Source organism: Acanthaster planci, linkage group LG06 (genome assembly GCF_054643075.1).
Source record: "Acanthaster planci isolate LZ-2023a linkage group LG06, COTS_SCS, whole genome shotgun sequence".
Lineage (NCBI taxonomy): Eukaryota > Metazoa > Echinodermata > Asteroidea > Valvatida > Acanthasteridae > Acanthaster > Acanthaster planci.
The window spans coordinates 8,341,386-8,366,137 of record NC_141782.1 but is presented as its reverse complement, the minus strand read 5'-3'; the positions used below and the strand labels follow the sequence as shown (position 1 = coordinate 8,366,137).

Sequence of the window (24,752 nt, the reverse complement as noted above, 5' to 3'; positions counted from 1 at the left end):
AACCTGATGACAATATTGATCTACTGTACAATACAGCAAACCCAACAAAGGCAACTGAACAAAATTTGATTTGAACCTGCAATCCCGACGGCTGACAACTACATGTAGGTCGTGCCAAAATGAGATGGCTAGGGTCAGAAGTGATGCAAATCTATGGGGGATTAGCTGCAGCCTCTGGCAAGCTGCTTTCATTGGTTCATGTGCTATATCCAGCCATAGCCACAACATTCGGACACAGCATAAGCTACATGGTGGTTAATATCAAAATTACCAGTGCACGTTTGTAGTTGTACTCATTTGTACCTCGAATGTCACAGTGGGGACATTAACATTCAGAATAAGTTAGACCTAATTTTCTGTGAATCTTGTCACAGTTTATCTGCTGTAGTCATAAGTGTACAGAAACCTGCCCAGCAGATTAAGCAGTGCTCATTTCTGGCTCAAAATGTACATTTTTTTTACTGGCCTTTTAATCCAAAGCACAAAGCTGAGTATTTCCCATTTTCCATCCAGACATATGCCTTTGAATACTTGCAGATAAAGTGGGCTTTATACATTCTGTTTATCACCATTATTCAACCCTCAGCAAAAAAAAATATAACCCCAAACTAGAACAAAAAGCACACTTTATAAAACTCTTGAAACCTCAAAGAAAAGAGGCATTGTTGGAAACCTTCCTTATACACTCAAACACAAACTTAAGTGATGGAGACTTGTCATGGCTTGTTTAATACCTGAACCAAGTACCCAGAGATGGGTCAAATTGGATGATCTGACAACAGGCTGAGCAGGATACTATCTTGTGTGAAACGGCTACCGGTTATGTTCAGACAGCGTTTCTGCTAAAACTGTTAAAGTTATTCTGGTTGCTCACCACAGGGACAGGGGGTCCATCGTAAAATTAAAAAGAACCAAATGTTCCGGTAACATCAAAGTACTGGGCATTCACCTTGAAGACATTGATTTCTGTTCATCAGGGCTACCAAGACCTTCCACTCATAATATCCATGCTAAATCGTGTACACGTAAAAGTACAATATTAGATTTTCATCACAATCTTGGTTTCAAACTGTGAGGTGTTTGTAACGCTGGTATATACTTTATCTTTTTAGGAAATCATCTAAATTAAATGTCAATTAATAATTCAGTATTTTGTTACGGGAATATTCCATTGAATTGTTTTCAAATCTAATTTCTTGGAAAATTACAGACCTTGAAGTGTGACCATAGAAATTTGCTTTGCACAGTAGTAAATTTCCTCACGGAAGAATAGGCTTTCTAACAAAGATGCACCACAGAAAACTTGTAACATTACTCTGGGTCAACTGGGCTGGCTGAAGAAAAGTTTTAGCCTAACCATACAGACATCATACTAAATGTTAAAACCACTTGCTTTACACAAAGCCTTCCCTCCAAGGTGGTTTACATCACTCTTTTGACAGCTAGATAAAAACCAATCCGGTGTAACTTTGCAAGCATTCAGACATTGTTTCAGCACAAACGTTACACCGAAGTGAGTTCAACTATCAATTTAACTGAATTTAAAATGGTGTCTGAATTTGCCCACAGGCAACCACAACAAAAATTACAATTTGGCCCTGTTACACAAGACCAGGACCAGTCTGTATGCTGGTCCCTTCACCTTCATGCATCATTGCCAATTCCTTCTTACTTGGCTGTCGGCAAACATCCAGGAGATCCAAGGTGGCAAAATATACCCCATGGTGATACAAAACAGTACATGTACACTACCTAAAGCGGTACACATACTACTCAATCCACAAAGGTCATTTCCATAATAAATCTGGGACCAATACATCATCCAGGGAGAGAGGGGGACCTGGTTCAACAGGAGGTCAGATCAAATGCTTTCCTTATGAAAGTAGCATATCACCATGTTGCTTTCATGAATGCATGCGAAAATACATGTACCCGGTATACATGCTGTATAAACCTGGATGTACTCGCAGGTGAGAAGAACGTGTTCAGAGTAGGCAATAAGAACCCACATAGATCTGTAATTACTGGGCGTCTATATTCTCATGAATGTGGGGATCCAGCCCAGGCACTTAGGGTGCCTGTACTATTCTCCACTCATCGAATGATCTGTAGACAGTAAGCAATCCAAGTTGGGCTGAAGAAACAAAAAAGCTTCTTGTACCAGTAAGATGCAGGATGTACCCTTTTTTAGTATTTTTTCTACCAAGGCAGACTTTTCTGAGATGGTGGATCAATTTTTCTGGAATCTTTTGCTGATACTTTTGTGCCTAAAGAGAAGATCTTTAACCAATCTAACAGGTATTAAAACTTGCAGTTAACTTGCTAAATCTTGTGCTCTTAAGAGCAAACATAAAATGTGTATCAATTTTGAACAAAATGAATGTTTAAAAAAGAAAGAGAGAATCAGAGATAAGGGAAGGAGGCAAGGATCAGAAACTGCTTTATGTCTTACTAAAACATACAAACGGTAAGTTTTACAGGCAGAAGCAACTTAAAGAACTGCCCATCCTAAAAATAAAAACACACACTGGTATATACATGTATATCACTGTAAAAATTCCCTCAGCGCTTCGTGCATGAATGAACAAACCTAACACCTACTCCTATGCTTGTTGAGAAACAGTTTGTTTTTCGCCTATCATCTGGGGACGCCTGGGGCAATTTGCCTTTTGTCCAAAGGAGATCACAAAATTTGCAAAAATATCCCAGCATAGTATCCCAATTAGGTAAGCAAAGCATGCATCAAATAGCTGCTTAGTATGGCCAAGAGTGGATCCGCAGGGGGCAAATGGGGGCCATCCCCCCCTCCCCAAAAGTGTGTTTTTTAGCTGACAGACAGGCACTTTTTGGGGGTCTATTTTATTTCCCTAAATCTACACTCTAAGAAAAGCCACAAAGGTTTTATGAAAAATTTCTAGATTTTCTGCTCCCCCCCCCAAAAAAAGCTGGGTTCTAGGTCCTTCCTCAAGCATGGCGTCAAACATGCACTGACATTTTCCAGTTTGAATATGGCCAGCATATTAACATTATCCAAACGCACAATTAGACAGCATCTAAAAACTCTGTAATCTTCCTACAAGTATTCATTAACTGGCTTAAAGCTAAACACTGGCTGCTGGAGAGTCAAGATGGCGTGAGCAAAGAACGCCCACATTTATTACCCAGCCTGACAGGTCAACCTGGGTAAGCCAGTCAGAAACATTCTCATTTATAACCCACCACTTCATTAATTACAAGAACTGCAAACAGAGCCTTACCCTGCTGTTATAGAAAAGGATTAACGGTATTAGAGCATACTCGTTGTGTACACTGATTTCTATTCAAAGAATTTGTTACTGCTGAAGAAAAATTTAGGAGAGCCAATCATGGCTGAAAAGGGATGCTCAAGCACCATTGCAGGAGCAGTAAGGACAGGTCACACGAAAAATTTACATGTACATGTGCATGTATGTTTATTGTTGTAAGTGCATTTTGCAACTCTTATGGTTCTAACTGAATGTAGATCACTTGTGTTAAAGTAATTTGCAGTGTTAAATGTTAAAGGCATTCAGTTTACTGTCTCCCCTCAACTTTGTGGACAGCTTTCAGTTTGTGCTTTCCTAAATTGCCAAATTTTGTCAAATTGGAAATTCATGTTTCCTGCAGGTGATCACAGAGGCTGCAGTTTCAAAAGACATGTACTGCTGCCATGGCTGATAAGGACATTGTTGACTAGTGTGGAACCCTGGTGCTGGTAGCACTGCACATTTTGATAACTTTGCGTTGGCAGCGAACGCATGCCAATGATGGTGGTTCTTGATCTTTAGCCTGATTTCTGTACTGACAAGATTGACTGTGTTCACTTACCACTGTGGACAAACACTACTCAACTGCAAAAACTATCACACAATCACTGGACAACTGGTTTTCCATTATTACACTCAACTATCCAATAATTAATTCAAAAGAATTTAAAACCACTTGCAAATTGACCGATGGACATGTACACGTACACTGAACTCATAAAATTCAAAAGATTGAAGGCTGACCAGATCAGGAGAATGGATGCTGATAATGTCCTCGCCTGCAGCTCGGGCATTATCAGCATTCGTGCTCCTGAGCAAGGTCTTAAACGTTAGTTTAAGACTGGTCAAGTACTTACATATTTACTCCCATTCATTAAATACCTTATTACTCAGACAGTCAAAATAGTCAACACATTATGGATTTCCAACGATTTTGTTCTAAAATTTAACTCTTATTTTCCCAAACACCCCTGGCCATTTCATGGTTTATTCCTTTTGAAAGTTGTCCAATAGAATCCCTTCAATGAACTTGGCACACATGTGCACACAAACTCCTGACCAATCAGACCTGATTAATCTGTCCTGTATCCAGGTGCCAGCATGTGATTTACGCAGCGGGCATTATCATTTCTCAGAGGACATTATCAAATGCTAATACATGGTCACATGATGCATTTTGACCAACAGGAATCGAAAAACTGTCCCAGGTATTTATGAATGAAAAATCAAGCAAGGTAACGAAAACTCTGTAAATACATTCTCCATTTTTTTCTCCCTAACTGAACATTGAGCACCTCCGATTTCTCTGTACTAAAAAACCTTGGCCTGTTCACCTTAGAACTGAAGAAAATCAATGCCTTCAACCCCTGGAACATAAATGAGATTGAGAAGTGGACACTGGGAGTGTAAGGCTTCCTGTGTGCTTGAACATGGTTGTATCGTACGTGAGCACCTTGCATGCATACAAAATGTGTGAATGTACAAAATGTACATGTATACAAGCACAAGACCTAAGGCTGATTTTTACACTTGAACAGCTCAATATCACAGTAGCTACTGCATGCGTACAGGCCTACGTTCACGATACTACATCCATGCATGTACATGTATACATATACAAACTGTACATGTACAGTGTACACTGTACATTCAAACAGCAACAGCACAATATCATCTGCACTGCAAGTGAGGCGGCCCAATGGATATAAATTGCTCTATTTTTTTTATGCACAACAGCCAGGGCGACGTTGGCACAGGGCTCAGACAATGTGCAATGGAGAGTACAATGCCCCCTGGGATCACGGCCTTAATCCCGCAACCAACTGTAATTACTTCCTGCCAGCCTGCTTCTAGCCTGGAGGTCAAGGGTCGACCGAGGAGGAATTCCGCACACTCTGGATGGAGAATGCGGAGAACTGCCTCTAACCCAGAATATCAAATTGCCAATCTTTTTCTCGGGCAGATCAACACATACTCAGACAAAAATGTTGCTTCATGCGAGAGGCAGTGGCAAACATGACAAGCCTACATGTACATGTACTTGTGCCAGTTAACCCTTGTTTAAGAAAAAAAAGGCAAGAGAAAGAGCCGAAAATGTTCTGTCCATCAAGCAATTTCCTAGGGATCTTTCATGTGCACATGAATATTTCCAAGGAGCAGAATAATGGGAAACAAGTCAATAATGCAGAATGAAACATACCATGTTTACGCATACATTATCTTGCGAATGTGAAGGTGTAGGAATCCAATCGACAGTAGCACCTTTACTGACTGTGTTAATTCTGGGTTTTTCGTTTGCTTTTTTTTTACCCACTTCTCATCAATGAACGCACAAAATGCATTTGCACTTTTCTCTGCAGCTCCAACTCAGCATTAGAGAAACCACAACATGAAATGACTTTAATATGATGAAAACGTAACTTGTAAGGTGAGACACTTTTTCAATTTTGCTGGAATATTTTCTGAAACATGGTTCAGATGGAGCACATCGAATGTAAAGTGCTCTTTTCCTCAGGGCCTTTCCTAAAAATACATCAACGTGAACTGAAACCAGTCAATTTGTACTAGACCTCAGTCGACGTAATTAGCCCAAGCTTTTCACTTGGAAAACCAGAGGTTGGATTCTACGGTGTGTGCATGTACCACAGGACATGAGCTGGTCATGTGCACAAACTATTGCATACATTGCTGTGCAGGTCACAAAACCTTGACTGAACGACACAGATACTGAGATGGACTATGATATCAGGCATAGTACCTTTATGTCACTGTTCAGAGCTCCACAATGTATTTGAACATGAAAGACTACATTTCGTTGTAAAAGATTTTGATTTTTACATCTGCAGAAAATATCTGCAGTTATTTAACCGGCATATGAAGCCCTTTCGAATAATTGTTTTTATGCATGTACATGTAGAATACATGGGGAGGATGCATGTGCATATTATACATGTACCGGTACACATGCATAAAGCAGCCCATGCATACATACATGCATACACATAGATGTCCACATTTCAGTAATATTTCAATTTTTAACACATTGTGTGGCTTCATGAAATGTACAAAATAAAGTAAAAATTCAGGACAATAACCATGTACCCCCAAATTTGTTAGTGACAAAGAGAGACAATACTGAGCAAGAATTGAAAAACTATGGTTGTGTCAGAGTCAAATGTTAAAGAACTGGGTTACAAAATTGGAAAGAACTGATGCAGATTCTGCCCTGATCAATTGTGTATGGATACATCATGACAACATGTCTGGATCAACGGACACTCTCTTACTGTCACATGCATGAATATGTACATGTACATGTAACTATCGCAATGCACCCTCACAGCAGTTTTAAACAGCCTGCTCTCCATAAATATTCCCGAACCCAAATGATAATGTCTGGAAGTGGTCAGTTTGCTCCGCTCATCTCCATTGCCCTTACAGCACACAATGGGAAGGGCTAATGCCACTTACAGAATTTTGTGAAAGTACGCCGCGGCAATCAGCGCGCAAGGCATTGTGGGTTACTCGCGGCCCTAATATACAATGTGCCCATGTACATACATTCAGCAAACATGTCATGTGCAAGCTGGAAGTGATGACCCATGTTATTTTTCTTTTGAACGCTATCTAATGAGCACATGACAAAAGTTACAATATGGACGATTAGTTTGTACATGTATGTCAGCCAGTGTGTCTAAACATGGGATGAGTGCACTGTGATGGGGTCATCCAGTTATAGTGCACGCATCGCACAAGCTACTGCTCCGAATTTTACCATCACTTTCCTTTACGTTAACGTCTGAGGCACTCTTGAGCTCAGATCAGCCAATGCACTTCTTGGGAATGTCAAATATACAGCCAGATGAACGCAAAGTTGCCGAACGTTGCCATGAACACAAGCTACTTGAGCAGGTTTCTCTCCACTGCATAATTTCCCTCTCATATGAGCATGCTCCTGGTCTGTCTGGATCAATTTAAACATTAGCCGCATCCACTCCAACAACCTGGGAGTCCGGTTGGTGTAGTGGCTCTTTCCTCGCCTACCACCCCTGCCACCCAGGTTCCAATCCCATCTAGGTCAGCATGTAGATTTGGTTGTCAGTCCCTGCCTGATTGTGTGGGTTTTCCTTGGAAACCTTATCAGGTTTTTCCTCCCTCCTCTGAAACTGAAAATGTCCTCATCACTTCCTCCTGTAATTGGCCCTAAATGCGCTGTTGGATGTGCAGAAATTAATGAACAAAATGAACCAATGCACATATTTTTGCCCTCACCATCTTGTTCTGTAGTTGCAGATGTCATTTACCTGTTCCACAAAGCCACAGCTAGCCACAGTGAGTTTATATATGGGAAATGCCTGTAGCCACTCGCCAACTTCGACAGGTTTTTGTGCTACTGTCAACCGCTGCCAAATAATTCAGATGCAACTCTATCATAGACACCCAAAAATTGTTGTTTGGACAAACTAAAGTCACTCAGCTTCATCCAAATTAGTCCAAAAATGTAACCCTCGCCAGGGAACGCAAACCAGCAGATGCGTGTAGTATCTCCAAACTCGGCCCTCAAGAGTACAAAATACTATGACCTCTCCAGCTGTGTACACGGTTTCACATTTTATCATCACCAATGCATTAAATCTAAATATCAGTTGAATTGACATTTCACTTGTAAATGATTTCCCTCCCTTCACTTTTACAAAACTTGCAACATGTCCTATACTTCACTCATATCTTTGTCCATTTTCACATGTATGAGATCGAACTATGGGATACAACTTGGCCTACACTGGGGATAGACCGGTACAGCCATGCCTGAGCCTTATTGCTCCATACATGTACCTGAGCTGACACAGTGTTCAACCATGAGGCTGCACTGCTAGAACCCTCTTGACCCTGGTCAAATTCTGGTTTATTTTTCAGCAAATACCCCTCAAAGTCAAATAACAGGTACTCAGCCACAATTAAATTGTCACACCTTGGGATGCTTGGTAATGGTGTTGTTTATTCGCCTGTGGTATCTGATGTGTACTGGTAGATTCCTCGTGTCCAGCCTTTTAAACCGCATAGTTTTACACATGCCCTACAGTTCTTTCTATTCTTATAGGTACATGCATGTATATGAATGTACGTACATCGTGACACTTGAGGACAAAAATGAATGAACAGTCATGGGGTATACAGTGATCTGTACAAAAGTGAAAGGCTAAGAACAAATTCTTTAGCAGTAAAATATTAAACTATGAGAAGTTGCTCAAGTTTGAATTTCTTGAGTACACTCTGCTCCTCAAAACTTTCTGTTAGGCCTTGCAGTGGTGATATAAATGAACCCTTTTCTAATTTACCGGTAGATGTCAACATTACATCAATGGTGATAAAAGCACATCACGACAAATGTGCTCCTTAGGGGCACTAAAAATTATACGCCGATGGGTGAATGCAACTTGTCTACAACACAAAATGGCCACGCTCATTTACAGGCTATTTTGCTGCAGGCAAGAAATGTTGAAGTGTCGTGCACACGTTGCAGACATTTACAATGTCGCAACTGTTAACAATGTAACAGTACCAGCTCCAACGTTTGACAGACATTTCAATTTGCTTTACCTTAAAAACAATCCAATCAAAATGTGAACAACTGCATTTTCAATGCATTTTTTTTATTGCCAGCCATGAACTGCAAATATGTACATGCACATTGTACATGTCACATCCCCAAGAGCTGTACATGTTTTTGTGACATTTACAGGCCGCTGTACTTTTATTGTCATACCTCTGTCTTGGATACTGTCCGTTACTGGCCCAGAACAATCACACGACAGGGCAATATATCCGCATATCACACTCACTGTGAGATATCTCTTTTTGCTAATAGTGCGTGCATGCACACACACGCGCGTGCGACAGTTTCAGGAAGTTCGAGAGCGAACATTTCTACTCCTTTTGTCAGCTTTGCGTTATACCCATGATAAATTTTATGCATAGGCTGCCACGGAATTCGATCAATGATCGTGGTTGTTTACCAGACTCGTTCCCATCCTCACAGCGTACAAGGTAATGTGGGGACTGCTGACCAGACTACATGTACTCACTGGTACCCCCACTAATTTCACATTAAAGTTTATGCAATTAAAGAAGTGAGGGAAAAGTGCTTTTGCAGACGATATTGTTTACGTTGTGTATATAGGTTAATTGTATGGTTTGACGGACTGTCATCAGGACTGTCAGTAGGACTGTCATCTTCTGGAATTCAGAGCTTGCAAGTTTCTTTGGATAAATTCCTTAAGACAGAGGTAAGACAAAAGCGCGCTATGCATCCCTCGGGTGTTCAAAACGTCATATCCCATAACACAGCAGTCAACAACTGTTGGGTCAAGGTAAGTACATGTAAGTACATGTATGTACTGTAATTGGTGTGAAAGTGCAACCGCTGAGCGACGGTGCAACAACTGAACTCTTACGGCCATTCCAAAGCTTATGTGTAGAACAGACTTTAACTTAGGCATAGTTTAGTTACCCTCAGCCAATGCAAAGCTCAACATTGTGTTTTTGTGGTTAGAGTCTGATCAATACAACCTGGGCAGAGACTGTGGGCTGCTGGCAGATTATCTGTGTTCCTCAGTTTAGAGAAATCTACCTTTGTCCAAACTGAGGAACTTGTGGACATGTTTACATCCTTATGCCATGCCCAAAAGCAAGTCAACCTAGGCAGGGGCTCACATTTGACAGCGGGAGAAAATAAAGATGAATCTCTGTTTTAGCATGGATAGCAGAAAAAGGAGACACAGTCACTGTAAAGCTTGAGTCTTTGCACAGAATCCTTGTGAGCTACACGTGGTAGTTGCGACATGATGCAGGAATCATTTGACAAGCTTCCGAGGTGCTCAGCCCCTGCTTACAATTTCTGACCCAGCAGTCTGCATAAACATTTTCCGTGTTCATGAATGTTTACTCTGTACCACAAGACACAATCCAAACTGTCAAAATGGATGATGTATGCCATTCACAGCACCCCTTTATGAGGTCCACTGTGCACTAATTCTATTTGATCGGGTACTTGTACTTTGTAGCTGAGGTAGGAGAAAGCATTAAATCATACTATATCAGAATACAATTCAAATCAACTGGATTGGAAAATTATGCACAGTCAAACTTGTATCAAGGTCATTTATGAAAAAAAAATCCCGCCTGATGCAACTGAAAGGCTTTTTTTTTAAGTAGAGTCCACATACTGGCACAAAAAGGCAGCAAAAACATGCCCGACTTCTGCCTGTTCTGGTACTACACCATGTTCACATGGCTCAAGCTGTCATGTTAGGAATCTATGCTTGTACTCATCCACAGCCCTTGTGCGTTCACAATTTACATATGCACACATAACTCAACAACATGAATCGCAAACAAGGGGTCTCGGAAGCATTTGCTCTTCACACACAGAGCACAATAACACCCCCCCCCCTTCGACCCAGGCAGTGTGCACATGCCCTAGACATTGCCAACTCACGCTCACGTTTACCTTCAGCTGCAGGTCACGGTTGTAGTTTTCCTGAATAACTGAGTGTATCTGGGCATTCCCCATGTCTCTATTCCATCAACCCGAACAGACTTCCACTACTGCTGATGGTCCCGGCAGTGTCTCACTGACAATTAGCCCCATCCAAGTCAAAAGAAAGGGATTAATTGGCCCCTCATTGTGCCCGGGATAAACCCATGGCAGTCCCACTGTTGTGAAACTGTGCAGGTTATGTTCACTCCGGTTCAGCAGACATCCCCTGCGCTACTACCATACACCAGACTTGGCAAGCCAGCCGCTAGACCCGATGTCTATGTCATGGTCCTGTAATATCCCACAGTCAATGCGCCAAAGCACACCACTGTGTCTTCTAATACCATATTGAGAGTGCACAAAGAACAAGGCTGACCCCTCATGTAAATGCGCCTGACCTTTAAGGGCAAGGCCGGCCTCACAGAAAGACAGGAGCTTCAGATTGCTTGGGTGATTCCAAGCTGCAGAAATAGGGGTGGCAACTGGAAGGTGGGAGGGGAAAGGGAGGGGGACTTCAGTCTTTGCAGCCAAAAATGCAGCAGTCAATCTTTTTTTCATTAAAAACTAAGATTAATGTTCAAAGTTGCAACCTGCATAAAAAACAATGAAATATCCCTGAAATAATCCCCAGCGGTTTTGAGGACCCACAGTTATTTGTGTTTGCCTTGAGGCACCCTTCAAATAGCTGTTTACGTTCTATATCAACTCTTAACAAAAAACAACCAAAGTAATGAATATCTTACAAAAACATACATATACATGCGCTAAATGTATACATGTATGTTCATTCTCCAATATTTGACTTGATTACCTCCTCAAGACTCACCTGTTTCATCACAACCTGACTTTAGAGTTTTTAGCTTAAAGGTTAAGTCCAATAGTGCCGCCACATGAACATCACACATGTGTAGGAGGTAAAAGAGAAAACCATATCAGTATTTCAATTTAAGTTGAATGCTTCAGGCCTACAATCAGGGAGTGAATTTGGAGACAAAGGCTGAGACGGAGACTAAGTTGAGAATTGGAAATTGGCCCGTAATGGAGATTTTTCCATTGTTTGGTATAGTGTACATGTATTTATAAATGATTTTTTTTTTGCAGAATCAGTTTGTTTTTTCGGGGGGTTTCCCTGCAGGATGCATGTATGTAATTTTCCAAGCACTAAAGGTTTAATAAAACTTTAATAAAACTAAACCCTCCCTTCCAAGGCATTAGAGGAACAAAATCATCCATTCTGCATGAAAAGGGCTCCACAGCTGTACCCTAGTACTGGTACCTTTTTGAAGAGCCTTTCCAAATATTTAGGGAAAGCATAAGAATATTCCAAAATAATGTTTACAAAAAATAGAAGTGCTTGAAGGCAGTGGGAAGTTTCAAACTATTTTCTGGTTTTTTTTAGTTTTGCCATCATACAAATATGTGTCTGTACACATGTACAACTTTCATCAGTTTTGTAATAATTGTGTCTATGATTTTTTTGTTTATTTTGGAGGGTAATAATGGTGATACTGAGGAGCGACCCAGCAAAAGCAGGGGGGCCTTTAGGCTCAAAATCAGAAGCTGCAGCTTTAGCTGCCAGGAAGTGTCTGCAGAAAATGGAAAAATTCAACCCCTCAAAATATCATGAATTTCAAGCCAGAGAAACCCACACAAATTATTGAGTGTCTGTCCATGTTACAAACATAATTGCTGAATGTCCGTCCATGTTAAAAACGTAAATTTCTTGAGACATTTTCTCACAAGAAATACTTAAACAATTATCTTTAAATTCAACTGACATATGCTCTGAGGGGTAAAGATGTCACATACTGGGTACCAAACAGCATTGGGCAAAAAATAAATTCATTTCTAGGGGTCTTTGCCACACCAATAACACCCATTAGTGTGTACAGACCCAAGTGCAATTTTGAGTCTCCGTATCATTGTCATGGCAAACTGGTGTACACCAAAATGTCAAACTTTGCTAAACTCACACGCAGACTTGTTTTCAGGAAGGCTTCTTTATGCTGGCTAATATCTCCAACTCAGGATCCGAGTCTCCATGTGCAAATATCTCAGCATTTCTCACGCTGTCAACTCGCATCAAAACAGCCACATTCAAAGTGCTCAGTCAATGGAACCTTGAAGCAGTTTCTACCAGTATATATTTTATAAATATGGATATACTTATGGAAAACTCCAAGTAAATGTATATAGTTTTGGCTTTAACCAATGCACCCTCTGCCCCCCCCACCTCCATCACATCTTCTTTCTTTCCACCTGCTTTTATCCACCTGTTTTTACCATAACCCTCTCCTGCTGTTATAAATTTAAGAGTTTCACAAATTTACCTTTTACTGAATAACTCCATACATTAATCATTGTGCCTGTTCAACAGTGCCAAATTGTATGCAGACATACATGTATGTACATGTTACTGATGGCAGCTTGCTGGTTAAATTTCAAATTAAATTCGAACAAAGTTAATCAAATACTTTCCCAAATCATTTCTATGTTAATGTACGCATTCCAAAAATCCGCATACATCATTGTTCATGGTAACTATACACAAGCATGTACATGTACGTACATGTACATGTATGCAACCCATCAACAGTTCCGCCCAAAATTTCAAAAACGTTTCAAAAAACTACCAGGACAATGTGGATGCTTGTGCTTAAGAGGAATTATTCATTAATTCTGATGCGCACATGAGTGTAACCGCAAACTATATTTTTAGGACTAAAAGGTTCACAACACTTTTGACTTTAAAATGAAATAAGCATGTGCTACATGTACGGTATAAATACTTGTAAATGCATCAAAACATTTTGCTGGTAAAAGCATTGCAACAGAAATCACTTAGACTGCATGGCAAGATCAAAAATTCTGGAAATGATTGCTTTAAACTTATAAAATTAAAGCACTATGACACAAAATACAGTTTACACTATAAGTTCTGAAGGCGAGAACCTTGTCATCAGGTGCAGGACAGGACGATTTTGATAGATCCCAATAGGACGTACCCTACCGGTATCAACAATGACCATGCGATAGGCCTGTTCATGGTGCAGCGACATCGGTTGTGAAGCAACTGATGAAACTACTTTGAAAAGAATACACCAGCGAAGTGATGACGTCATTGAGGTCAAAGATAAGATTTGCATTGGCACAATGACCAAATCACACAACACCAAACATGGTGGCTACCCACAATGGGCTGGTAGTCGTCTCTGCTGACTACACCCGTAACAGCAAACTTTATGTACTGGTAATGCTAAACATGAGCCAAAATATGCTAATATATTTGTGCCAAATATCTCGCCCTTCCACTACATTAACTAATCCGAATACACCACCCATGAAACCGAGGAAGCTCATTCTGTATGACAGTGCTAATATTTCTTGCGAAATAACAACTTTCCGTCTTTGATAGAAATCAACTTTTACAACTGTGCGTATGTGTTGTGGATGCAGTCTTCAGCGTATGTTACCACAGACAAATTCTACACAGTAGATACCCGTATCTTTTCACACATGATCTGAAAAACCACCTCTTTCACCAATCTCCTCTCATACATGACTGATTTTCACTTTCACGTAATGACTTGTCAATAACCAGTACCTCTGAATGCCTATATGTAGTGGTATTTTCAAATGCAGTGTCCTATATAAATATGGTACTGTGTACATGTACATAAACTGTTACATCATAAAATCCAGATTCGTTTAAACAGACAAAATTAAAATACACTTACATGTATATCAATTGAGTTTGGCATTTACCAAGAGTGAAAACTTCATCTGTAAGACTGAGACTAAATTTATTCTAGTATTGTAGTCAATTACATTTCCATGAGTACGAGAATTGGTGCTTGGGTATGAGTTCCCAGTGTGGAGAATTTTTTAATGCGAGTATGAGCACAAGTTCATTTTCAAAAGAATGAGTGTGAGAACATGATTTGTACTCTCCAAGAGTTCAAACACAAGTTCCTGGTTAATAACAAAAAGAAAAGAAGAGATTTCTAGAAAGTGCTTGAGAGTGAATACAAGGGGTTATGTTACAAGTAGCGCACAACATACCGGTAATTATGCTTACATGCCCTTTTGCCACAAGTTTCTTCATTCGTTTACCACTTGAAGTTTTAACACACTCAGAGGGTCCGTTTGTGTTTTGCACAGATCCGGATCATGATCAGAGATCCAACGTTGGTTCACTGATATCAGAACCTGAGTAATTGATGGAACAAACCAGCATTGGGAGCACCGATCAGGATCTAGGTCTCTGGAAACAAATGAACAAGTTGACTGCAGAGTACAGATTGGCCAACAGTTTTAATATTGGTACATGTATCTATTCACAGTATCTAGTACTGAGCTCAAGGACAGATAATACATGTTCATGTATATACATGTGACAACTGCATTCTCGCATGCTTTCCCACTCTGGCAGTACCTCAGAAACTGAGATGTGTTTGAATATTAACATGGGAGATTTGGGATCAAGAAATAGTTTGATTTCTCTAGTCATGCCTCAATGAAGCAGCTCGGACTGCAGCCTTGCATTTATGGGTGAATGATTGGGCAAATACATGAAATTATGATCAAACAAATTAATATGGAGAATGAACACAAAGTGATTGTTGGTGTTGTAGTCAAGTACATTTACAAAAATGCAAGTACTTCTGTGTGAGTATGAGTACATGCAATTATTTTTTGGCGATTACATTCTCAAGAGTTGGAGTACCAAAAAGTACTTGAGTACAACGCATACATTCATACATGTACAAGTACTACGGCACTGATTTATTAAATCAGCCCGACTTATTAACGACTGAAGAGATTTCCTCTTCAAAGTTCTTCAGCCTAGCCACTGAAGGGATAGGTTATCCAACCGGGCAACTGCTACACTCTGAATCATTTGGTCCCTTGTTTAACTCTCTGGAAATACGACAGCTGAACCTAAAATGTTCATCTATTTCTAACCAACAATTTAAAGTGCATGGCAAACTTCTGCATACTCAAGAGAAGCACATTTTCAATGTCCTTTACAGGACTGTTACAATATGACATTGATAATTTGAGACTTTTTTTTCAAAAAGCTACTGAACAGCTACTGCATACAGTCTCGTTACCAAACCAAAAGTTCCTAACAAATTTGATGAAGGTCAAGTAGCCACCAGATTTTATTTTCTATTCTCCTTAGGCTTTCCCAAGAAACGTATCGGTGATGACAAAATGGTTTATTGTCAGTCATGTGATGGTTGCAAAAAAATGGCGAATCTAGAATCAGACTATCGGGGGGGGGAGGGCCAAACTTGTTTTGTTTTTTTGAGGGGAGCCAAAAACTTGGAATTTTTCCAAGTAACCCTTTAGGGACTTGGGGGGGGGGGAGTTATGCCCTCATTGATGCAAGATTCCAAAGATGTTAATACACAATGTGACAAAGATAAACAGTTTCGAAAAAAATGCAACCATCACCATCAAACACAGACATCTTGGCCAAGACTCGAGAACACAGAGTGCATTAATCCCGCAAGTCTACTCAAAAGCAATAGGCAGTGCAACTGTTGTTTGCAAGCCAATTTTGAGCACTTTTGCGGTTACTGGTAGAATTCATTTCAGGAACATTTTGCACTGCAGCACTCAGAAATCTAACCATGAACTTTAAATGATCCAACTCCAAGTTGAGGTTACAACACCTTTCCAGATGTAGTTTTTGGTCCGTTTCGTATCCACATCTGTCCGACATATATGTATTTCACTTCTGTACAATATCAATGAACACTTTCTGCAGCTATTGCATACAGGGTTGAGGCACACTGACACAAGGATATATGGAAAGATGCCTTTATGCAGCTTCAGTACCTGCTAGATCACTTACATGTACACCATGGTTGTTTTTTTTTCATTCACTTCCCACATTTTTCCCCAGAAAAAAAACCTGACGTATTCTGGGGAGTCAGGTTGGTGTAGTGTTTCTTTCCTCGCCTTCCACCTCTGCCATCCCGATTCGAATCCCAGCCCAGTCCACATGTGGATTGGGTTTTAAATCCCTACCTGACTCTGTGAGTTTTACCCAGAATATTCCTCTGGGGTTTTCCTTTCACCTCTAAAACTGTAACTGCTTCTCATCGTCTTCTTTTTTCAGGTTTCTTTGAGCTTTCAAGCTACAGTGCCTAGGGCATTTGTGAGGAGTCCTTGTGTCATTAAGGTCCGTCGATATATCGATGATATCCAATATGTCAATTTCGCTTTGATATTGACATGTTTTAACATTGAAATCGATATACTGAAAGTGCCGATATAATGAAAAAATGAAGCTATAAATTATACTAAAGTAGCTGTTGTTATAGACAATGTCTTGTCTGAGGTAAAAGAACATTTGTGCCTTTTCCTAGAATTATACTTACGCAGGCCACTCAAGAGGAGCTCTTAGGCAATAAATTGTTACACTGTTCAGCCCAATAAATCTCTGACTCCCCTTTCATGAACTGAATCTCAACACCGCTGCTTTCTCTGATCTTGCTGACTGTCTGATCTTTCTGACGACTGTTGCAGTCTTCTAGACTTGTTAAAATGTTCATGCTCGTCATACAGACTTTTGTTTCGAGTACGGTCTTTTGTTACAAGGCCCAGTTCCCTTTGTCCAAGTTCGGAGACCCCGGCCACGCGTATAAATACACTGTGTCTGAAACCGGGCTCCCCGGCTGGAAGTGGTTAAGGTCGGTTCATACATGTACATGTACTTGAATCGGCCTAGCACGATGGGCACTAAATGCATCGTTCAAACTTGAAAATTGTACTGCGTTTCAGGGGGCAGGTTTATCAAGTCAGTTGATTTGGGTATAACAGAACGGAACTGTTCCAGTTGCCGGCAAGCTGGGACTTCACAAGTTGTGCATTGATTTTTTTGGTGAGGCAAGCCATAAAGCTGGCTGTAGTGATCGTGAACCAGCGAGACTTAGGAGAGCACATTCATGAAAAATGAGGTGAGCCATAAAAATGAGGCACATCATCAATGAAGCCGGCTGCTCAGATCGCGGACGGGCCGGAGTATGCATGCCTTTGTATTTGAATATACCATTATGTTGGTGTTGTCAGGTGCTCTTTTGTTTGTGGAAGATTAAAAAGCTCGCATATTCCAGCAGACTTATCACGTGCTGCACGGTTAAGGACAATTGGTAAGCTGCCTAAAGGTGTTTGGCATTGGTTTTGAGCTGGCAAACATTCTTCGAAGAAATTCAATATATCGGTATTATCGATATCGGGCCACCAATATATCAATTTCATCAGTTATCTATAATCGGCAGAGCTTGTGTGTCATTACTAGAACTTAATACTAATTCTGCCCACGTACATGTATATGTTTTTTCCAACCATGTATCATCCAATTGGAGAGAGGGAGGCTAGCTATACTACAGATCTAGGGCAAGCAAAAGCAACAGATGTTAACTGCCTCTAATTGAAGCAATGTATCGGTACCACCTTCACTGATGCAACACGATCGGCAAGTAAGGGAACAAAGAACAGCGGGGGTCAGGAAAACCAGGGTATGCGGCATGTACAATCAAAGAATGGGGACGGTTACATGTTCACGACTGGATGGTTAGATATGGATGATTAACTTGCAAAAATTCCAAGCTTCAGCTGAATGCTCAAGTGATCGCATGTCCAAGTTTATCTACGCCCACAGCAGTCATTGCTTCAGAACACTTTCACGTACCTGATATTGGAAGTTTTGTTCCTAACAGTCTTTGGCTTATTGAAGTATAGAGTGTGAATGCACTATCTGACTGACTAAAACAAAAAACAGTGGCCTGGAGATGGTACGCGCAAGACAAAATGACTGACCCAAATATGCAAATACATGTGTATTTCATAAACACATATTTTAATTTGTGCAAAGCTGAATGCGTAATGATAATTTGTCCGTGCCACCCATAAATTACATTTGTTGACAAAATGAAATAAAATCCCTTGCAGCGGAGTTGGCCATATGGTATCCATTCCAAGATGGGGGGGGGACAAACAAGTTGCCATTTTTTTTAAGACAAAGAGAGAAAACAAAAGGATTCTGCAGATTTTTATTTTTTAGTGGGAGTAAGTCATGCATTGCAAGGTAATTTAGATGAATCAATATATTTTAATGGATTTGAATGGGAGGGATAAACTGACGACGCCAGAATGTCTGAATCCAAACATATGTTTGCCAATTGAAGAGACTGAGCAATTTATTAACATTTACAAATTAGTTTAGGTAGTGACTGATGTGAACACTACCTGCACACTGCCTTTACCAAAAACAGGAACCCCAAAACACACACACATTTACATATTCTGGCACCTGTGGGAACAGATCCGTCATCGGGGACAAATTTTTGTCCATGTAACTTGTTCTCCCATTTCCTCACAGAAGACATTTTCATCTCAATGCTGGGCTTGTTGGAGCAATTTGGCTTGCGGTGTACAAATGAATGTTTTTTCCAAATGTTGAGGCGGGGACAAACTTGGCACCTATGATGCCTGTGCGATGATGCAAGTGTGCTTCAAAGGCAGTCAATTAATGTGTACAGGTACACGGAGCCCATAGCCTGTGTCTGAAGTTACAATCCTGGCCAAAATTGTTGGGACATACATATGTCAATAAACCTTCCCCAGGTCCCCCAATTCCCCAGTCAATATTGTCATCCCAAGCCAGAGCACAGACCATGCATTCATAGCCAACAAGGACAGGGAGAGGCCCAGAAAGTGGGGTCCCAACGAGATGTGGCCGAGATCGTAGCCAATGTCTGCTCAGGCATGCTCCTCAGGACACATGAGCATATGCTGATGATATGACTGCAGCTGCAGATCTGAAGGATCATTTCAGAAAAGTACATGTTTATTAATGACTGAAATGGTGGCGTATTGAACTAGAAAATGGAACCCCTAAACACTTCAGCCTTTTCCTCAACTGTTATTGTACATATATGTATGTCACTGCATTTTTATTACAAAATACCTTACTCATCTCAATAAGCCTTTTGTGAGTTCAATTTGAATAAAATCTGGTACACTGAGTTATCTAATTGCACATGAACATAACAATTTGAATTCCCCAGACTAAAGACACTGTTGCTATAACTTGTGATTCGGGGCAAGCTTTTGCAAAGCGACCACCGTCTCTGGAATGGACATTTTTGACACACCACGTCAATTCTGACATCCCTTGTTTTTAACTTCGGTGGATGGTGATGCCCATCACCGTCCACGCTCCACCTGCCTCCCATTTCATAACCAAGCTTTCTGTGGACAGTGCCTAGTGCAATGCTGCCCTCTGTTGGTCTTGGCTGGATAAATTGATAAGGAATGTTGGGCAAATGTGGCTTTGCATGTTGACCACATACGGCACGTACATGTACACGTACACTGATGGAAGAGATCTTGAACAATCTTTAGAACACAATTCCATGATGGTTTGGGAAGGCTGCACACTTTTTAATATAAAACTCAGAGAACACAGTATTTTTTTTTAAACACTAGTACCTAAAACATCAGGGTCAGCACAACAGTCAGTTGTAAAGCCAAAGTGGCAAAGAAGTCATATTAAACTACATGTATGAGGATTAGAATTTTGAACGACATTTTCAAAGCATATGTCTCACATAGGACCCCTTCCGTAGTCCCAATGTGTTTTGATAATGAGTTAAATTTCTCAAAAGATATCAAAACAAAACATAACTCTGCAATTTTGTTTTCCAGATAGGTGTACATGATTGAATTTGATTCTCCAGTCTCTTTCAACCATCTCAATCAAACAGACAAACATGCAACAAACACGATCATTTGGCTTGCACACCAGTGGTTTAACTGGGGTGCATTTTGCAGGGGGCACTTGGGAGGCCCCCAGTTTTTGGAAGGGGGCAATGAATGGGTTCAGTAACAGCTAAAACACTGACCTACGAGGACTACATGCATCTCCAGATTTTTTCCTTCTCTAATTTCTGAGCGGGGAGGGAGGCACATGGAGGCATCGGCCTGGAACAGGTCCCCAAGCCCCCCTCCCCCTCAGTTATGCCACTTCACACACTGAGTGCAAAAGGAAACATAAATGGTACTTAGCCTGTTTGACAAAATTCTTCATATTGAAAGAACAGAGAGAATGAACCTACCCTTCGCCAGGGCACACTGTGAGGATTTGCTCCACGGTGATACCACCGTTGCCTGTGCCATCGTGGATGCATCCTTGGCTACTGAGGGGAAAAAAAACAGTTGGTCGCCACGAGGGAACTTCAGCAAAAAATGGCCCACAAAATGACCAAAATGTTGGAAGAGTCACTCGAAAAGCGCCAAATGTTTAACAGCATCTTTCCTAGCTTGTGTCCCACGTTTAGTTAAGTGTCTTCATCTCTGTAACAATCCCCAGTTGCAAAAAGCAGAGCTGCCCAGCTTTGGCTGGTCACACAATGTTATGGTATCAACACCCGTTGATCACTTGTACTCAGCAGACCAAGCAGAACTTGAAAATTGAATATCTGGATGAAAGCTTGCATGCATGGAGGACAGCAGGGGAGGGAGGCCCGGGGGGGGAGGGCATAGGCCTTGAACAAGGTCTAAAGTTCATCAAACTTCACTTGCGTGATGAGATCGAGGCTACGATCTGCAATGACCACACAAACTCAGAAAATCATCCAAGATTCATCATAACTGTGATGTGTAACGAAATGCACACAGAGCACTTCTTCTGTAGGTGGCAAACAAGTACCCTTCCGTCCTCACTACCAAAGCCTTCCACTCTTGAAGTTCAACACCCAAATTCAAACCTGCAGTGTACAAGGAAAACAAACTGGAATGCCGAACTACCCAAACATGTACTGCCCCCAGAAGAACGATACAGTCTTACATATACAATGTCTATGTACATCCATTTCTGCTCTGGAACTCTAATGGTGTGTTAAGGTCAACACCTGCCTTTTGTGCACTTTGCCAGTCTCCCAGACTCCCAGAACTGATTGTCACAAAGAAATTAACATTCAAAAGAGATTCAGTTCAGTTATGTATCAATAAATTCCCGGTCATCCTGAACGTACATGTACATGTACACGAAGCTTTGAAAAAGGCAATAACAGAAAAAAAAGGTTAGCAAAATGAAAGAAGCTTTGCTACGGTAAAAGTGCCCAGAAAAAGCACAGAATGCTTGGCAATGCACACAGTGTTCAGGGTGTACTGGGTTTCATTTGCAGTTTGCATACTTTGATCACTGCTGATTCATGTATGTTATCTATACTGACAATCAATCTCTGCTTGATGAACCTTTAGACAGGTATATGGGCAAGATCCAGTAGACAGGACTTCAACCTTTCCACCCCCCTCACCACCACCAAAATAGAAATGTTCCTTTTTTACAGGAACCAAGATCAAGTCCATACACTTTTAACCAATGTAATAACTCACTGTTAGTGCTGAATAATGACAATACTGAAACTATTAACCAAAGTCCCATCAACCCCCTCTTTCTTTCAACTGAGAAAATCAAGTTCATCTTATGGCATGGTCAAACAACAACCAGTGGTATTGCTATTAGTCAAATTTGTACCAGAAATGAAGACTACATGTAGCAAGACAATTACTGTGGCCCTCCTAAAACTCATCTTTGGAAGCTCTGCAAAAGAGTTACCTGCCAACAACACCTCCAAATTAATCTGCCAGGATCTCTGCCAGCATCCAGTTGTAATCGGAGACCCATCGGACTCATCAATCCCTTGGCGATGAGTTCTCAGGCTGCAAATGTGCCCTCAAACAGTGCATGTCAAGACTTAACACTAGTTAATGGACTGCTGTCCATAGTTTTGAAACCGTGCATTAAATACCTATGTCGGTTTTTTTTTTTCAACCGGAAGAGCTCATGAAACTGAGATGCGTCCTTTGGAAAGCACTGACAAATGTTTCAGTTTTGATCCATTAGTGAGCTGGTCATTCCAAATTGGGCCTTTCCCTTCAGTACTACAATGTATGGGATGAGAAATGACAGACAGGTTCTTCTGCACAAAAAATCTAAATCTAGTTACGAACTTGTGCGAATGTGGAGATGCATGGGTCCAAAGAATGAGGAAATATCTGTAAAACTGCTTTGCCACAGAAACAATAACTGTACCGTCTAGTTTAAAAAAACATGTGTGACTGTGACTTAACCTAAGCTATGTAACAAATGCATGAACTAGACTGCAATTAAATCTAATACCTTAAGACTTCTGCAACCATACTCTACCAATATTCAATTGTTGGCTGTCTTTCTGTTGTGTAAAGCTTGGCAGTCCATGTTAAAGGGACTGTAACTTGTCTTCAAGAAATCATGTATGGAAACATCACTATCTCCTAGAAACATGCCAACAGTTTCATGCAAGTAAATCAAACTCATAAAGAGTGCATGATTTAATGTTGACTCTGCAGTTCATTAAATGAACCCTTTGTACGATTTACTCAAAACTGCATGTACACTTGTTCCCGACATTACCTGTAACATCTCTCTCAATTCAGGTTGGAATGAACTATCCGCCTTGAGCAGAAGCACCCCCTCATCAGTTTGTGCATTAAGTTCCTTTGAGGAAACAAAATAACTTCAAATCTCAAGAAGGGTGCCTAACGAACAAACTTCATGAAGAGTGAATACTGTTTATTCCAACGAACAAACAAACCAACGAACTATAGTAACCTCTTACAGGTGTGTCAGGTCAGCACTTACACACACTTCTAAAAACAAGATTCTAAAAAATTGTCTTTAGACACATCACTGAAAATGGCTTTCTTTCATTGTTTTCCTCAAAACGACAGCTTGCCAGAAAGAATAATTTCAAAGAGTTTAGTCCACCAACCATCGCCAAACAAAGTACGCTTTTCGACGATAGTTTTATCAGTTACTTTTGGGATAACTACAAACAATGGACTGTACCTTTAACACCCTGATGACAGTGGACATTACATGTTCTGGACTATAGAAATTTGCTTTCTGGCTTTTATATTCAAATATGGAGCTGGTGACTTGCAATTCATTCTGTTGGACTTGAAAACAAATGTTCTGCACTTCGAATTTCTTTCAAGATTATTGCAAAATGTGGGTTCAAGTCCACATCAGTCAAATTTCTGGTGAATAAAGTTTCCAGTGTGGCTCGTTTGATGAACACGGTTTCTTCTTCTGATTTAATTTGATCAAAACCACAGCTTTCGTCGATATTTGGAGATGCAGAGCCAAATTTGCCTTGAACTGAATAAAGGGGAGCATCCAAGGTTGCGGAAGCATTTCACATAGAATTCAAAACCACCGAAGAGGGTAAGTCAATTAAGGAAATACTGGTATTTAAGGTTAACTACACTGAACAATCTCACATGATAAGAAAGATTAATTTAATGCTTGTTTTATACCACCACATACATGTACATATACATTCACAAAATCAAAAGGATATCCAAGAGGTCCTAAGACCCTTCTGGCTGATACAGTATTCAGAATAATTCAACACAACTTACAAAAAACCTTGCTTGTTCATTTCTTCGCAATATAGTGTGACCATTTAACCTTCCAATTAAAAAAAAAATTCTGGCTCAAAAAAAGAAAGTTACTTTCTAAGGAAATCAGTGCACTACAAAAATAAAACCTTCACACTGGTTTTACTTTCTGGTTGAGAAATATAACAAACAACATTCGAGCAACAAACTGATCTCGCTCAAACATGCAGAGTTCCATGATTCACTGAAACTTGCATGTATCATTCTGAAACTGACAGATGTAGGATTTTTGTTTTAATTCCCCAAGTCAACAAGGAATTGACATGTCTATGGAGGTTTCAAGCACACGATCTCGGTGCATAACAACAGAAGGGCCTACATTTAATAAGTACTGGAGTTTGTGAAACGAGAAGCAGGAGCAACTTTACCTAGAATTCAAAACCAGAGAAGTGGGGAATTAAAAT

The 24,752-nt window shown here is 40.5% G+C and overlaps 1 protein-coding gene across 5 annotated transcripts in view; it reads right to left on the bottom strand.

The window, feature by feature from the left end:
* Positions 1-21,702, bottom strand: part of LOC110975602 (uncharacterized) — a 90,494-nt gene extending 68,792 nt beyond the window's left edge. Inside the window, exon 1 of one of the 5 annotated variants that reach the window (XM_087138513.1) lies at positions 20,958-21,702. In XM_087138513.1, the coding sequence (XP_086994639.1) occupies positions 20,958-21,029 (72 nt within the window). In that variant the 5' untranslated portion in view covers positions 21,030-21,702. Of the gene's footprint in view, positions 1-10,794; positions 11,145-20,957 lie in introns of those variants that run through there. The other 4 variants (XM_087138514.1, XM_022228190.2, XM_087138515.1 and 1 more) reach the window with 4 other exon arrangements.
* Between the last annotated feature and the right edge of the window lie 3,050 nt (positions 21,703-24,752).